Consider the following 18864-nt stretch of genomic DNA (forward strand, 5'->3'; position numbering starts at 1 on the left):
AGAAGAATGAGGTGGAATTAAAAAACTAAGAAAACAAATTTACTTGACTGAGGTGAAACTCTGAGACAACCTTGGACAGACAAAAAGGTTTTACACTCAATGTAATGCTGCTCTTAGAAAGGACTGTACTGAGTAAAGAAGAAGATCCTGCAGCTCACTAACTAAAAATACTGTCTTCTAAAGACAAGAATTTAAAAGAACAAAAATGGATGGTCTTAAAAGGAAGGCCCGCCAGAAATGCTAGAACTAGAGCCAAACCTCACACACACAGGAACAACAATAGCAGTAGGAAACCTTTCAAAAACCTAACAACTAAACAAAAAGCCAGATCAGGCAAAAATACAGGCAGATATTTATTGCTGCTAAGTAATCTATTTAACATACAGATATAATAAAACAACAACCTCTACAAAGCACTCATGAATTATTGATCATGTCTAAAGTTCGAAAGATACCCCAATACGCAGTGATCCCCTCCAGTTAATACTAAGGACTATTCCACGAGCAGTGGAGTTCAAAACTACACAAGAAATGGGCATCAGTTCTACATGTCTGGTTGCTTTGTCTGTTTGGCAATAGCACCAATTGCGTATTAAGTGACTGCAAGCAGTAGGTCACTGTATCCAATGTTTTTACTCAAATTGAATTGTTCAAGCGGTTTCATCGCCGCCTGAGAAGTCTGAGTTTGCTCATGTGAACCATTCGTATTATCTCAAACTAAGGACATTCTTAGAGTGCCCATATGTCTTTAGGCCTAGAGGTGGGAGGCTGTTGGGTGTTTCAATTCTGTCATTACATATAGCTATGTTTTTCAGGCAAACCTTCTGCACCAATTCATGTTGATCCTTCGATTGCCCAACAACGCCAGCACTGTAAATTTTCTAATTCCTGGAGCGATTGGCCTAACATATCCCAACAACCTGATTGATGGCCATGTTTCCAATCCGCTACCAATAATATTGGAGAAGGTGCTTGTGATCTCATGCCAGTATTTTGATATAGGAGGACATCCAACCTAAGTGACGGAACCGTGCATGTTCTGCACTGCAGCGAGGATAATCCTGTAATCTAGACGGAGATAGTCTATATTGCTTAGCAGGTGAGAAGTATGTCCAATGGAGGAACTGGAAGTGAAGTAGTTTGTGTGATGGTTCATGGAGATCAGTTTATCTGTGTGCAGCAGTGCTCCATTGTTTATCGGTAATTTTTCCCAGTGATCTTTTCTGGTACTGTGTGTCTCAGTCTGAGTATTATGAACATGGCCAATGTAGAGGGGATACCTTTAAACCTGAACTGATCTAGTAGGATACATTTCTCTTCTGTATAAAAGAGGCCAAGTTTGGACATATCAATCTTGTCCAGGGCCTGCAGCACTGTGTATTTGGTAATAAGAGATGGGAGTGGGTTTTGTGCTACTTTAATCTCTGGTGAGATTCAACTACCACCAACCCAAAAGACACCTGTGCTGTGCCTCACTTTCCCTTGCACACCCCCCACATCTGCAAAAGCAGAAATTGAACCATGCCTTCTCCCACATTGTACCCAAAACTTGGAATGCCCTCCCTCAACACATTAGGGCCTTCTCCTCGCTTCTTGAATTCCGCAAGAACCTGAACACCTGGCTCTTTACTTAAATACTCCTGACCAATCTCTCACTCACACCCACGAGCCCACCTACAAACCTGCTCTAGCGCCTGGATGCCATTTCGGGTGATAAGTTGTGCTCTACAAATCCAGATAATATAACATAATTTTTAAAAAATTTAACTGTTTTACAGCAAATGGCCTGCCAAGCCCATGATATGGTGGCCACTGTTTGAACCTCACCGCATGGTCTTGGCAACCCTTTGGGGCTCACCCCCCATCTTTTTTCTGCCTCTTTGGTGTTTTAAGTAAGGTAGCCTGACAACTAGGTGAAACCAATGTCTAGAAAAGTGATATCACTTCACTAGTTACTAAAACTCTAAGTCAGGATCCTCAAACATATCGTGCTCGTAAGGGAGCATCCTTGTCTTCCAGCTGACTCTGGGCTGTTTGTCTGTCAATAACAATTTGATTAACAAGATTTTCAAAGCTTCTTCAGTGGGATGGGTATACTTATAAATAAGTAGAGGAATTTCAGGAGTTCAGTCAGTTTTATCAGAGCCACTATGCCCATCAGAGAAAGTAATAGTTTAATCCCGTTGTTCATTTGGGGGTTAGTCTGTGTCCTGCCAGGCCATAGTTTAATTAGATGACTGCTTCAAGATCTGTGTGTATATTATTCCATAAATATCTAATTGAGTCCTCTGCCCACTTGATCGAGAATTCCAGATTGTATCTAGTAGTATTTGGTGTAAGCAGGAACAAATCTGTTTTACCCCAATTAACTGATATGCCAGAATACCAAACAAATCTGATTATATTTCTTATCAAGAGAATAATGCTCTTAGATGGCTGCCTTACAAATAATAAAATATTATGTGGGCAACAAAATCTAATTGTGCAGGAGAGACTATATTCTCCAGCAACACTGCTAGGTGGGTTGCTATTACTTTTGCCAGGATTATATTACCAAAATAGAGCAGTGGAGAGGCCAGTAAGATGTTTACTTACCAGGGGCCTTCCCAGGTTTTAGGAGACTCCACTGCTAGATAGCCTTAACTGTTAAAGTAAAAACCTTTACGGGTCAATGAAACAGCAAACTTTAATAAATCCATGATCTGTGCAGACAATGGATCAACAGAATTGAACTGCACCAATTTGCAAAACAAATTCATCTAGTCCAAGAAACAGCTCTGGTGGATGGCTGATACATCCAAGCATAACCTCCATCACATTACCAGTAAGGTTAGAAGCAGAAAAGGCTAACTTGTTATGTTCAAAGCTTTTAAATATAGGGGCATATTTACTATTGCAGGTCTGGGGGCACAAAAGTGATGCAAACTGGTGCAAAGTGTTGTTATGGGATTTACTTTCCAGAGTAAATCCTGATTTGCATTGGAAAGTACACTAAAAGTAATGGAATTTAGCCCTTTGAGCTACTTTGCATCAAGGGTGCATTTGAGGGGGTTCCCATGCAACCACCGATAGATTTAGATGCAAAGCCCTATTCACTAAAAAAGGGAGACAGAACTGTGTGCCAAAAAGTATTATGTGGTTTCTGCACATTTGCAAATTTGCCCGAGGGACCATATGTTGAGATGTAGTAACAACCCCCCTGCTGAAATAGGAGACCTGCCCTCAAAGGATGATTATATAGGGAACCAGAATGAGATGAGACTGGATACCAAGGCTTCCTGGCCCAGTGAACAAGAAGTGTGCGATGTAGCAGCAAACAAAGTGCACAACCTTTAGAATTCAAGGAAATGGAGCAAAGGCAAGGTATAGTGAACAACAATAAGGAAACATCTGTGTATTCCTCAATGATTCCCCTCTTGTAAACTCCAGACAACAAAAATACTAGACCTCCTATTTATTTGTGGCAAAGAGCTCTACTGGCAGGAAAAAGATTGCCCTCTAACATTTTGGTGCAGCTCCCACTCACAGATAGAAGACATTCTGCTAAGGAGAAAAGTCCTCCACCCTATTCTCCATTCACTATGGTTGACCTGCTAATAGCCAAGTTCTCCTCTTTGTGGCAACCTGCCACATTTATAGTGGCTCTGAATACAACTGAGCTGAGTCCATCAAACCTGCATCTGACCTTTCTGTACCAGAGAAGAGAGCACTCTATAGCCTATTTGATAGTTCTCACTTCAAGATCATTAAGGGGATCCATCAATTCTGTCTTGGCCAATGACCATTTATTAAAAAAGTATCCACATTAGCACAGGGAGATGTATTGGTCAAAACCTACTATTGTGGCGAGAGAGGTCTGAACGGAAACTCTACCTCCATATTTGACTAAAGCATCCACCAATTACACATCTGGAGTAGATTTAAAGGAATTTCTATAATGTCCTTTAGAATGCTCTACTATTGATTGCACTGCCTTGTCAGATACCACTGTCTTGAATGCATCTGACACACCAGAGTAGTCAGAAAAAACAATGGCATTAAAATCAGGAGACAAGACATTGAACAGTGTGTGCCAGGCAGAAACCGAAAAATCTGTAACCATTTGGTCAAGTTGCGGCAACCGATTCTTAAATGTAAATTGATACTTGTATAGCGCACTACTCACCCGCAAGGGTCTCAAGGCGCTTGTACGAATACCGCTGTGGAACCCATCTTGGCTTTCCCTGTGAGGCGTCCACTCCTGGGCACCCCCAAGGTGGAGGCCAGGCATCCTGTGGAGATTAAGCAAGCTATTGCCCAGACTTGCAGAGTGGGACTCTATGATTGGAATAGGTACTGAGGCGAGAATTATCAGGTCCGTGGAATTTTTTGAGCCCAAGACCCACCGAGGCGGGGAATTGAACCCTGGTCCGGGCTAGACCTCTGCATCAGGGTCTGCCGCTCTAATCATTGAGCCACACTTCTCCACCTTAGGATAGATTCTTAGGATGTACCATATCCAAAATCTTCCCTATAAACTAGAGACACTGCCAATAGACAAGTTGGGATTTTGCCACATTGAGTGAGTACCCCAGTTTGTGCAGCAGAATGACTAATATCTTCAGAGAGGATGCTCTTTACAGTTGACCATTTAAATATAGGTAGGCAAAATAAACCTGAAAATAAGGATGAGCTAAGATCACTGCCACATTCACCTTCAGTGCTGAAGAGAAGAAGATGGGCAGAACCTTAAACTGCAAGTAAATATCTACCACTATAAACTTTAAAGATTTCATGTGATACTCCACCATTAAAATATAGTAATATAAATCCTGGAGATTAAGGATGCTTCTGAATGCACTAAAGAGCCTGCTACAGCAGTAACAATTTTAACCTATTTAGCCTTTGATATCTGTACAACATTTCAAGATATAGAATGGAATGAAAACGCCCTCTTCAGCATTATGAAATACTGTGAACAGCATCCATGGCCCCTTTGCAAATGAGGGAAGAACCCTACTGGTCCCTTCTTTAAGAGCGAGGAAATTACCTCCCTGAAGAAGTTAATATGGCGGGTGGAAAAAAGGGGAAGACTGAGAGGGGATGGGAGGAAAACTTCTGAACCTTTAAGACCCATGATCCAAACTTACTTTTGCCCACTTTTGAGAAAAAAATATGCCACCAGTCTCTTAACTAGAGAGTCATGATTAAGAACCTTGAAAGGACTGAGCGGTTCTACAACTGTTGCTTTTGAAGGCAATGAGCAAGAACATCGTCTTGTCTTCCTCTACCACCATTTTTGACTCTAGAAGAACGAAAACAATACTTGCTGGTGTTTCGACAAAAGAGGCTGAAGTTAACGAGCAATCTGATGAGTATATCCGCGTAAATACCTATGCTGTTACTGGATCTTCTTAAAAGGCAAAGCAAAAACACTAATGAACAGGTTGTAACATAGCTCTCTTTGAAATGTTGGCTCTGCCTTTCCACCAACCAGTATTCTAACGTAAAATGGCACATCACCAGAAAACCTGTCAGTGAGCATAAAGGCATGCTTCCTGAGCACTACACTGTAGCCCATTGCTCTAGTCCCTGATTCACTCTTGTTCATACAAGTTTGAGTTCCTTGCATGGAAGCAGCAAAACCACTCTGAATTCTAGGAACTGCTGTCTATAAGACTGAGTCAACATAGCCATGGGAGGTGAAGCCACCTCTTGCGCAGATGTACCTGGTTAACAACTATATTGCTTTTATAGATAATATTTCAGAACTACCAAAAGCAAAATAAAAGGTCCCTAAAGCTTTCGGACCCTTCACTTCTCTATCCAGCTGAATTGCAGGAATAGAGCCTTGTTTCACGAGAGGTCACACATGTGGGATCCAATGGCACAGGTTTGTACTTCCTACAATCATACTTTGTAACAGACGGAATCAAATGAGGGTTTCCCCATGGGTCCTTAACGTGGTAAAATAAGAGGTCACCAAAATGCAGAACGGCACTGTGTAGTGTTCTCTCCTCGCGCGTGGTCACTGTCCGGTGTGCTGCCTCGCGCTGCCCGTTGTCGTGCAAGCTTTTCCCCTTGTTGACAGTCTGTTTGCTATGACATTTACATTAAAACTTACCTCAACTTCATCACGCTTCTTCCGTCATTACACACTGGCTACTTGCTTAACGGATAGATGGCCTGATTTACAGTTCAGCAGACAGGTTACTCTATCGCAAACATGACGGATGTGCTGTCCACCGAATTGCAAGTGCCTTCTACTGAATGCCACTTGTAATAAAGCTGAAAGGATATCCGTCACATTTAAGGAGTAACCCGTCCACCAAATTCAAAATCAGGCCCACAATTTGCATAAACAGAGACATCTTTGGCTGCTCAGGGTGCCGTGCAATAGTCAAATTCCAGAGAATTATACTTTACTGAACATGACCTGCTCAATTAGGTGCATCAGAGATCTGAAAGTCAGACTCGGGGGACATAGCAGGTGTACTTACATTTTGCATTTTTTCCAGCATACAAAAATCTGTGTAGCTTTCAGAGGGAAAATGATGCCCATTGTTATCATCATCATCACTGTCGCGTAAAGGGCAAACTGGGAACTGCAGGACATCAGAGTCTAACCTGAAAATGCCCTCCTTTCTATGAAAGTATTCCTATCTTGAAGCTTTCATCACAATAATGAGAGTCCCTCAAATAAGTCTCCATTTTCTTTTGTCTTTCCATCTTTATGACAGCTTCTGAAAACACATGGAGGATTTTATAGGAACTGAGCATGACATTGTTTCCGATACCACTGGCAACCCTTTTGGTGCCACTGGGGCCATCGTGGCTGTAACAGTGACAAGAGCGGTAAGCAATTCAACACACACCAACATCAATGATTCCGACGGATCCATAGACTAGGGACTGCTGTGACTTACAGGAAAGCATTATCATACTCTGAAGACTCCGGAAGGATTTCCTGTTGGTGAAAGGCTAGAAATATTCCTCATGGCCTTCTAAAAGGCCTCAGTCTGCTGCATCTATGAAGGTACACTAACCTGCGGAGTCTCATTCTGAATTTCATGCAGATTAGGTGCTGGATCAGATGAAGACAAAGAAGAAGATTCATCAATGTATTATGCTTTTTCGGACAGGGCAAAGTAATGTAACTCTTTTGTGTGTTTTATGATACCATGGTGAGAAGCTCCTTGAATGTGAAAAAGAACACTCATGACCTTTGGACTCTTCAAATCTCCAAAACAAAGCCACAATCAGGCTTTACTCACTTTCTCTTATGGTTTTTGGATTCATCTGCTCACACAGATAACATGCCAATGTATATGTAATTTCCAAAAACACTGTACAACAGTCTGAAACATATAGCTGGTTTCAGCATCTTACACAAAAACTTAAATCCTGATTTACACCTTGAGTAACAAAGCGCAAAAACGGTTAACACTCCAGATCTATGTTGTTGGAGATGCAGAGAGAAAAAAACATGACTGATGTCACAGGCATGCATTATAAAACTATGATGACATATGAGGAGACCCTATGGCTTTATTAGTGACGTATTTGTAAGGAGCTACAGTCCCATATACGGCAAACAGAGTTACTTATATATACATTGAGATACAATAAAGTCCACATAAGATTTGTCCAAGTGGAAGGATCATTATTATTATTTAATATAAAGTAAACATAGGAGTAGAAAAATACTTACATCATTGGTCCCTTACTACCTATGGGTTTCCCTTGTTGCATAAAAATGTATTAGTGATGTAAGCAAGTGCCACCTGGCGCTGCCATCTGGCTATGAAAGCTCAAACAAATTTACAGATTGAGTCAGGCACCAGTGGGAGGTTCGCATAAGGAATCTGTAGGAGTACAAGAAAGTGAGACTTTATATATGGTGGGTAAACTATGTCCTATATGTATGCATCCAACCTTGAAATGCCTGGGATGGTTTGGCCCAATGCTACTGGGGGAGAAACTCCGTTGGTATGACCCAACTGCGTCAGCTGACCGGAAGTCACAACAGAAGAGGGAAGAATGTTTTTCATGATTAGCTCCCATACTGCAAGAGAAGCTTCCACAGAACCAGACAAATGATTCCTTTAATAATGTTCTAAAGATCTTCTGTTTTATTTTGCTTGAATGAACGACTGGCCTAAGTGTTGTTTTATTTACTCTAGCTGCTAGTTCAAATAATTGTATTCATTTGTTGCATTCTATTTTTACCTTTCCCAAATTTGCAATATTTGCAGTGAGAACATTATTCAATATATAGATTCATATCACATACATGATAAGCATATAATACACTTAAAGGCATGGACAGATTTATATAGAAAAAGTTCACCCACTCACTCTGGCATCTGCGTTTTGCGTTGCCTCTCTGATTTTAGCCACCCAGTCGTTAAGCTCCTCCAGTGTGTCCGTAGCCACATCAAGCGACTGTGTCGGGTGCGACATCTGCTGGGAATGGATGGTGAACACAAACTGTTTGGAGCTCCTTCCTTCCTTGGAGATTACTACAAAAAATGGATTCCATTACAGCAACACTCAAGCAAGCGGATGGCAAGAAAAGATGACACACACTTTTTTGCTCAAGATTCCCACTGAATACCCACCCAACTCCACAGAGCACAAGGAGGGCACCCTCTACCAAAAGGGAGACTGTGAAGAGGTGATATATCATAACAAGACACCAGTGAAATTATGCTACTACCACTACTCTGCACTTGTCGCATGCACTGTAGAAGCAATAATCTTCCACATATGGTTTTCTACTTCCTTAAACAATGATGGTCTTGTTTCACAGGGCCAAGAACAATTCCCTTGAGTGGAGTACTATTGGCAATTTTTCAGTTTTACTCAGCATCAGAGGAGTTTAGAACCTAGATTATGCCTCATTGTATTTGATAAGCTTAAAGACATGGACAAAGAGGGCGAAAAAGTGTGAAAAATCTCACTTTACTTGTGCCAAGAGAAATGCGTGGATTAGACTTGCCTTTACAGGTGACTGGCTTTCAGAAGATCAACGGCCCCTTTCACTATCTGTGGGTATTAAGATAGTCTGGAAGCTTAATTCTTTTTGACTAAACATATCTTTTGCAAGTCAGCTCCCATAACATATATGCATAGACCCTCACAAACTGAGAGTCAGAATATGTTTATTTTATTTAATAACAGCATGCCGTCACTATTAAACGATTTAAAGTCTCCTCATAATAGTGTCCGATATATAACTGGCAGGTACAGAATTTAAAATATGGTCCTATTACCTTCAGCATCTTGTGAGATTTTTCTGGCTTGAAAGCAGTCCTTCAAATCGAAGTTGCCCCTTTCATGCCTTATCAGCACCCGTTCCGCTTATAAACATTCCTTAGATGTCAAAAACTTCCTTTGCAGAACCAACCGTGACCTAGTCAGAACCACAAAAACTTGATTTGATGATCGCTCTCCCACCAACCCAAGAACCGCCTCCTTCCATGCTTAGATCACTCCTAGAAACAGAGAGGCTAAGTAAGGGGAAGGGATAGTCCACACAGGTACACGTACATGCTCAGAGCTACCTAGTGCAGTGTATCTATCCTCTAAATGTGAAGTTATCTGATGCATAATTCATTTCAACAGTTTGCAGTGGTATAGGGCCCTCTGGGATGCAGTCCACCTTTTCCTGATTAATTCTTCAACATGTCCCCCAAACCGCAGACTTAGGCCACAACAACTGTTGTCATGGGTGATTTTAACTTATGGATTAACAGGATATAGTCCAAACAACAGCACTTGGCTACCTCAAAAACATGGAGGCCCTGGACTTCATCCAGATGGTGGGTGACCCAACTCAGGCAGATACACACACCTGAGTTACCACTCCTACACATGCTCAATACTTCCAACACTTTGGACCAACCGCAGACCTGGTAGGACCATTCCTTCATAGTCTTCTACCTTTATATTCTGAAATAGAGGACCACGTTTATCAGCAGAAAGAAGGCACTTGCCATTCCGGTCAGGCTATACAGAGACAGTGTACTTCCAGACTATCGAGATTTTCAAATCAATGGACTAAAAAATCTTGAAGCCAGAATACTGACTACCACGCAAGTAAATAACAATAGATGTAGATTTACTATTCTAACTCCACATCTACACTTTAACTGTAGGGACAGGTAAGTAACAATTTCATCTCCAGCATTGCTTGAATATAGGTTAACATAGGAAAAACCAGCAGTAGGTAGGAATAAGGTTCACCATAAGTAAATATGTTTTGCAGCAATGTCTGAGACACAGTCAACTCTGCCAACAACTGTACACCAAGGCAGTAATGCTTGACAAAGGAACATGTCACCCTCCCAAATCATCGGTATGCAGATCGCCTCTTGGGTAATCTGACAACATCAGCAGTCAAAGCTACCATGCCTCTGGCAGAGTGAGCTCTGACCCCACCAGATAGTAGTCTGCCCACTTCAGCATCACCTGCAAGGATGTAGGTGACACTCAATTTTGCTAAGGCACGGTTTGAAAAGTATTTTCCGTTGTTTTCTTGTCCCACACTACAAAGAGTTGATTGAATTGGTTGAAGCCCACAGTATTTTTTTATGGAGACTTTAAAAATCTTTTAATGTTGACAGACTATAGCTGCTGTAATTTGCCTCAAAAAGAAGGAAGGCACAATGACTGATTCACATAAAAAGAAGACATATGCATGGATAAAGCTTGGATTGGTGCTGAAGAAAACTCATGTAAGGTTTTTATAGAGAAACTTGAATCTCGCTTGTTCTTCTGACTGACAGGATAGGGAGCAAGAGAGAAGTCTTCCAAAACAAATGCTAAGCAAAATATCTATGGATAGGTTGAAGGGGGGTTTCATGAAGGCTGATAACACTGTATTAAGTTCCCAACGATAGTGTAGGCTTTTTGATGGAAAAGTTTGAAGGAGCCCATTCATGAATTCTTTGATTATTCTGGAAGAGAATAAAGACTTGCATTTAGGTCTTCTTAAAAATCAGAAAACTTGAGCTCGATGTCCCCTGACAGAAGTGTACTGGAGAGACGGAGAAGATAAGTCAGAATCTAATGTGAGGAGATCAAGAGCTGTCTAAATTCTTAGAGAGTGCCCAATGAAAATCACTTCCATTTCATGTTAGAAGTGTGAAGAGTGGAAGATGCTCTGGCTGCAGGCAGAATTTGTTTATAATCTTCTGGTAGATGAGAAGAAACAAATGCTAGGGGTTGAGCCCTTGAGACTATGAACTGCAATGATGAGGAACATGGCCATTGTCCCCTGATTGCAATCAAAGCTCCAGCTTCAGCTGAAATATTGGTTCTAGCAACGTGTTTCACAGAAGACAACTAATGCTACCTTATTTCTAGCCCGACCAAGGGGAAAAAATATCAATTTAGAATAATTCAAGTATGTGAATCCTAGCAAAATCCAATACAGGAGAACAGATATTTATAGGTTCCCCAACTCAATGGCCCTTATTTTATCAACCTGGGAATTTGTCCTGTTGGGATTTGAACCCAACATCACAGAGTTAAACAAAGGGCCCGGCCGAGATTGTCTATTTTACAAGAGTTAGGCTGTGGGGGAGAGAAATGATCGCTTCCCCAAAGTGTTTGAGACGTCATAAGTATGATGGAGATTTTTGCATACAATTTGGGAATGCACCAAACTTTCCCTTTTTTTGGAAAGGGATCTTCAACACATTGGGGACAGTACTAGGTTGGCTGGTGTATCCTGATACTAAACTGGCCACTCTACACATTCAAGGTGATCTCTGACAGATACAGCTGGAATTGCTATGGCTAGGACTCTTACAGGCATATTTACAAGCCCCTATCGTCATAGGAATGTCACTTTTAGAGACATTCCTGTGGTGATATGGGCTTCGCCTTATTTACAAGGCAGCGTTAAGCCACTTAATGTGGCTTAACGCACCTTGTAATTAAGGCACCCTTTCACGCAATACTTAGCATTGAAGCGGCAGGAAATGGGTGTTGTTGTGGTGGGCACTCCACCACAACATCCATTGGTTTTAATGCTGCCCCATATTTACAAGGGTGGAGTAAATATGAGGCAGTGCCTAAAATTAAGACCAGGGAAAACCTGGTCTTACCCTGGCAAAACGAGGAGAAATGCATAATTTTTCATAATTTTTGCTGTTTCTATGAGTGCTGCGTTGTACAGCACACATAGAAACAGCAAAACACCATTGATTGTTTATGTGCAGGAAGGTGTCCGGGAAATAGATAAATAAACCGGCATCTAAAATATGGACGTATGGTGGGGATTAATTTTATTATTATTATTATCAAATTACATTTATAATGCGCACAGATACCCAAAAAGGGTTTCTCGGTGCCCGAATGCTGTGCTTCTATTTATCACTTATCATTGGTTAAAGATGATATTCTGTTTGTTAGATTTTTTGTTTAAATCTGTTCACTGAAAGTTTGTTTGATGATGTGGATTGTGTCGTGCCATGGCTGCTCTGTTTGGTGTAAACTCAATTAAAAGTTACATTTAAAAAAAAAACATAGGGCCTAGCACAGGTTGCAATAGGCAGCTATCGACCAGGCCAGAAAAGAAAGCTATACCACTAACGACACAGATGGTTACAAAACAGCTAATGGTGTCCAGGCTATAATTTGTTAAAGAGTATCTTCACAACACATCAGCAACTCTCTCCATGCCTCTCACACTGCACACAGCATTGTCGCCAGGAAGGATGGGGCTCATGCAGAAGTTGTACCACCCCCCAACTCCTTGGTGCCCTAATGTGCCCCGTCACAAAACCTAGCATACGAGTTATTTACCTTCGGTAACGTTGTATCTGGTAGAGACGATACTATCCGCAGATTCCTTCACGTACAATTATCTCCCAGGCATGAGACTGGACCCGTAAAACTTTTTGGCACAGCATGCCTACGCGCCGGGGGAGGGCTGGCATCAAGCGACTCCGCCCAGGCGTCGTCCATGAACCTGACGTCAGCGAGGTGACATAAGCCCCACCCCGGCGCGCCCACATCAGTTTTCTTCTGAGAACTTTTCCGCAGAGCCATTAGACAAAACTGTAGTTGTATGGCAACAATGTGGGAAAGAGCAGAAAAATTGGAAAAGAGGAATGATGACGAACAACACCATAAGGAGAAGTGTCAACAATGCAGCATTCAAAGGCAGGGAAAAAAGGAAAGAATAGACCACAGCCCTGAGTAACCACCCTGCCAGTATGTAGATAGCCCCCCCCCCCCCCAGGGAACACATGCAAAATGTCATGACAACATGCAGCAGGACTACAACCTCAACCAGGACCAACATAGGGGAAACGGTGTCAAGACATCCTCCAAGGTAACCCCAGCACTGAGTGCAACAACCTCCCAAGGAAAAAAGGGCAAAGGCATAGCCGGAGGGCCACAACCTTGAGGGTTAGCAGAAGGGCCAGCACCCTTAGAAACCAAAGGGGGGAGGAAAGGGAGGGAAAGTAGAGAAGGCAAGCTCTGATCCTGGACCAGAGAGAAGGGGCACAGGAGCACCCATCCTGCAATGCGCCAAAGAAGAGGAAAGGAAGGAGAAAAAAGACGCATCCTCCCGTCAAAAAGGGCGAAAGAATGCACTCTCAGAAGGCATAGCCACCCACCGGTAGGCGAGTGCAGAAGACCAAGCCAAAGGTCCTCACAGAACAGGGAGGAAGGATGGGTCGTGAAGGAATCTGCGCTAGAATCGTCATTAGCAGATACATCGTTACCGAAGGTAAGTAACTCGTACATCTGATAGAGACTACTAGCCGCAGATTCCTTCACTTACAATAGATACCCTAGCAATACCCAAGGGGAAGGAGGGACTGCGGAAGGACCTCATCACCCTGGACATCACAGAGGGCCCTACAGGGGATCCAAGCCACGGAAAAGGCGAAAAGCCCCGTCCCTCCCAGGCCAGAGGAACCCCTACACGCAGAACACCACAGACCCCAAATGGGATGTAGGAAGAAAAAAGAAGACAGAAGAAGCCCATACTGTTGGACCCAGCCTCGTGGCGTGGTCCCACTCCTCCCGCATGGCGGGCCCTGGACGACGTCGACCCCTGTCCTCCGGTCTAAAGCTACCCCCTCCAGTCCTCACGAGAGCCGCCACGCATGGCGACCCCCGGCTCTCCCCCTCCAGAACATGGCGACCCCTACTCGCCCCACGCTGCTGGTCCGACCCCTATCCCGGGCCACCCTCTCAGGCCCCGACTCCATCTTGGGCCTTCCACACTCGGGCCCCATGGCCTCGGCCCGACCTCGGCCGTGGCCCCAACGAAGCCCCGACATCAAGGCACCAAGATCCGACCATGTGGTAAAGCGGCCACTTGACGGATCAAGGAGGAGGAGAGTTTCGATGGCCCTCCAGCCGTCCCCGGACGCCTGGTTTCGATCGCCCTCCGGCCTCCCTGGGCGCTGGCTCTACCCCCCTGATGGGTGTCTGGACACTCTCATCCCGGCCTCTCTGACCCCCAGGTGCGAGGGTCCGGACATCAAAGGACTCCAGACCTATATCTGGGGCAGCTCTGAAATGGGTCAGCAGTTGTATCCTGGAGTCGAGAGACCCTGAGGAGAACTCGCCTACTTTGAACTCTGTGACCATCCTTGGAACCCTGCTGGCGCTGCGGCGGCCCGACCTCGCTGAAACCATCCTTGGAGCCCTGCTGGCGCTGCCGCGGCCCAACCTCGCTGAAACCACCTTCGGAGCCCTGCTGGCGCTGCCGCGGCTCGACCTAGCTGAAACCATCTTCGGAGCCCTGCTGGCGCTGACGCGGCTCAACCTAGCTGAAACCATCTTTGGAGCCCTGCTGGCGCTGCCGCGGCTCGACCTCGCTGAAACCATCTTCGGAGCCCTGCTGGCGCTGCCGCGGCCCGACCTTGCTGAAACTACCTCCGGAGCCCTGCTGGCGCTGGCGCGGCCCGACCCCGAGCAACCCCCCAGTTCGAGGATTGAGAACTGAGCGTAGGGTATACCTGTACCAGGCTGGTACCAAGACTGTCCCGCTACCCCCTGCCCGCAGATACTAAGACCTTAAGGATCCCTCAATCCATTTGTACATATATTGCTGAGATAACCTGCCTTGATTGCTGATAAAGACGTTAAGAATCTATCCTTGTGTGGTGTCTATCTGTGGTAGGGTAATTGCTCGCCTGTACGATCCTAGGAGAGGAGCTTCGCCCGGAGGCCTCTCGACGGCGCTCGGCCAGTTCCATAAGGAGAGGTGGGTCTCGGGCAGTCGGCCAGATAGTCTCTGCCTCCCCCCTAAGATCGCCCTACTAACATTGGTGGCAGGCGGTGGGATCCGAGCCGACGCAAATCGTACAGAGAGTGACTCACCCGCTACTGACAGAAACACACTACGACCATGACTACCAAGGAAACCAGACCGACCGCGGAGTTCCAGAAGGAACGGTTGGAAGACTATAACCACAAAGAATTGAAACAATTCTGCAAGGACCTGGGCATCGCTACCACTGGACTAAGCACCAAGGACGATTTCAAGCAGGCCCTGCAAACATGGGTAGAGACAGGAGCGACGTCACCCCAGAACGAAGATATCACGATCCCAGATATGCACCTGGAAACCATCACCACCCAAGCAGAAGAAAGAAATGCCAACGGAAACACGGGCCTCTCCCATGAAGACGCCCGAGAGCGAGAAAAGAGCCGGCTCCACAAATTGGAGCTGGCCTGACTCCGTCTGGATGGAGAACTACAGCTGGCCGAGAAAAAGATAGCCCTTGAGCAACTACGGCTGCAAGGGGACCTGGAGGAGAAACGAAGGCAGAGAGACTTAGAGGAGAAGCTCGCATACGAGCACGAGCGTGGTTTAAAAGAACTCGAGATCAAGGCTAAAAACGGGGAAACCAGCGCCTCCGGTAACAGGAGCCCACCTCCTCCTACGGACACAAAGGTCCACATCCCCAAAGATGTCGTCCGAGAATACTATAAAAACGACGTCATCCAACAATGGTTTAAGGCCTACGAGGTAGCCATGACCTCGCACCGGGTGCCCCAAAAAGACTGGGGTGCCGGCTTGTGGGGAAAGTTCGTCAACGAGGGGAGAGACGCCCTGCTACAGCTCCCAAACGCCAAAATGACCTCTTATGAACACATGAAAGCCGCCCTCCTTACCCGCTATGGACTCACCCCCGAGATGTACTGGCAGCGATTCCGAGACTGTAAGAGAATTCCCGGTACTACCTGGGTGGAGTATGTGAACTTCTATAGTAGAGCCTTAGAGGGGAGGATCAAAGGCAGCCAAGTCACCACCTACAAGCAGCTGTTCAACCTCATTGTATGGGAGCACCTCTCCAACAACTGCTTTGTCGAACTCAGGCAGCATCTCCTCGACAGCAAACTGACCGAGCCATGTAAACTCGCCATCGAAGCCGATCGATGGGAAAGCACCCAGGTCCCCCGGAACTCGACGGGAGACCACGGCGGAGCTACTCAAGGGCCCCACCGTCCGCGAGGCGGCGGAGGAGGCCAGAACCAGAACCGGGACGCCCCCGCGGTGCCTCCCCCGGCCAACACTTCGCCCTCCCTGGCCAGAAGAGGGGCCCCCTCAGCACGGCCGGGGCCCCGCTCGAACGTTATCTGCCACAAATGCCAGCAACCCGGTCACTATGCCAATGACCCCAACTGCCCAATGAACCAACGATTCGGCACCACCGGTCAGCCAAACCGCCAGATCGCCGCCGCCTCCCTGGGAGAGGAGAGGGGCGAAGAAGAGGACTATGACCAAGACCAGACCGAGTGGGAGCCCGCCGCCATGTCCCTGGTATGTCTGGGCGAAAGAGACATGGTCCCCCGGGCCCCGATCCCGGCCAACACTCAGAAGTACAGCCAGTGGGTCACCATCAATGGACACAGGGCCGAAGCCCTCCGCGACACGGGAGCCAGCGTGACGGCCGTCCGTTGCCACCTGGTGACCCCTGACCAGATCCTGCCCAATGTACTGTGCCCAGTGCAGTCAGCAGACAATTCCGAGAGCCTGTGCCAGATGGCCCGAATCCCCTTTGAGTGGGGGGAGTGTCGGGCATGCTGAAAGTGACCGTCCGGGACGATGCCCCCGTAGACTGCCTCCTCTGGAACGATCTGGAAAGTTCCCCCTGGGCCGACTTCGAGCGGAGAGAGCATCTGGGGATGCTAGGCCTCCCTGAGTGGGTCTGTGCAACCACCCGATCCATGGCCGCCCGGGCCACCACCCCAACCGAAGAACCAGAGTGGCCCGAGCCTCCGCCGCCCGCCGTCTCCGAAGACTCCGACCCTGAGCCCGGTCCCCAGGGGCCCAACCGTGAAGAAATCACCCCGCTCAGCGACCTCCCGGAACTAGCCCAATGGCGCCAAGAAGGTGGCCCCACACGAGAGCAGTTCCAACAAGAACAGAAAACTTGTCCCTCCCTCGAGGGGATCCGACAGCAAGCCGCCGCTCAAACCGCCGGAGACACCTCAGGATCCCACTGGGTCTATTGGGACAACGATCTCCTCTACAGTGAACAAAGGATTGCCGAGCTGGGGGCCAGCCGGGTGCTAGTGGTCCCCCTCCAGTTCAGAGACTTCCTACTGAATCTGGCACACGATGTGCCCCTCGCCGGGCACCTGGGGCAGGACAAGACATACAGCCGCCTGGTGACCCATTTCTACTGGCCCAAAATGAGGAAGGATGTAAGCAATCACTGCCGGACTTGCCCCACCTGCCAAGCCAGCGGAAAGAGCGGCTGGAAGAACAAGGTCCCCCTGCAACCATTCCCAGTCGTCCACACCCCCTTCGAACGGGTGGGGATCGACATCGTGGGACCCCTGGAACCCCGAACATCCCAAGGTCACCGTTTTATTCTCGTCCTGGTGGACCACGCCACCCGCTATCCCGAAGCCATTCCTCTCCGGACCGTGACGGCTCCCGTGGTGGGCCGGGCACTAATGGGGATCTTCTCCTGAGTGGGCTTCCCCCGAGAAGTCGTCAGTGACCGAGAGACGAACTTCATTTCCCACTACATGAAGTCCCTGTGGCAACAATGCGGGGTCACGTACAAATAAACGACCCCCTAACATCCCCAAGGGAACGGACTGGTGGAACGTTTCAATCGAACCCTCAAGGGGATGATCATGGGCCTGGAAGAGCCCTTACGGCGCCAATGGGATGTGCTGCTGCCCTGCCTCCTCTTCGCCTATCGGGAGGTCCCTCAGAAGTCCCTGGGGTTCAGCCCCTTCGATCTATTGTACGGGCACCGCGTCCGGGGTCCCCTAAGCCTGGTCAAAGAAGGCTGGGAGGTGGCCGCACCAGATACTCCCCCCGACTTATACCGGTACCTCCTGACCCTCCACACCAGACTCGGCAGTTCCGGGAACTTGCCAAAAACAACCTCGAGGCCAGCTAAGAAGAGATGAAACGCTGGTATGATCAAAACGCTTCTTCCATTGAGTTCGAGCCGGGCCAACAGGTCTGGGTCATGTCCCCGGTCGAACCATGTGCCCTCCATGACAAGTGGACTGGACCCTTCAAAGTGGTAGAGCGCAAGGGCCTTGTCACGTACCTGGTGGACATGGGAGTCCCCTAGGCACCCCCTCCGGGTCCTACACGCCAACAGGCTCAAACCTCACTCTGTCCGGACGGAACTTAGCCTCCCGATGGCAACCGACAGTGGGGCCAAAGACGACTCTGTGCCCCTACCGGACCTCCTGAACGCCTCCGAGAAAGACGGCTCCGTGGAGGGAGTCAACCTCTCCTCCGCCCTGACCCCAGAACAACGCCGAGACTGCCAAGAGCTGTTGGGACAATTTGCAGACTTGTTTTCTCTCACCCCCGGAGTCACCCCGTGGTGTGTCCACGATGTCGACAACGGGGACAGCCCGCCTGTG

At 46.9% G+C, this 18864-nt stretch overlaps 1 protein-coding gene across 1 annotated transcript in view; it reads right to left on the reverse strand.

Moving 5' to 3' along the window:
* Nucleotides 1–18864, reverse strand: part of LOC147724808 (1-phosphatidylinositol 4,5-bisphosphate phosphodiesterase gamma-1-like) — a 731250-nt gene that overhangs the window by 112841 nt on the left and 599545 nt on the right. Inside the window, exon 25 of the mRNA XM_086966316.1 lies at nucleotides 8338–8501. Coding sequence (XP_086822442.1) covers nucleotides 8338–8501 — 164 coding nt within the window. The remainder of the gene's footprint in view (nucleotides 1–8337; nucleotides 8502–18864) is intronic.

Source organism: Lissotriton vulgaris, chromosome 4_1 (genome assembly GCF_964263255.1).
Source record: "Lissotriton vulgaris chromosome 4_1, aLisVul1.2, whole genome shotgun sequence".
Classification (NCBI taxonomy): domain Eukaryota; kingdom Metazoa; phylum Chordata; class Amphibia; order Caudata; family Salamandridae; genus Lissotriton; species Lissotriton vulgaris.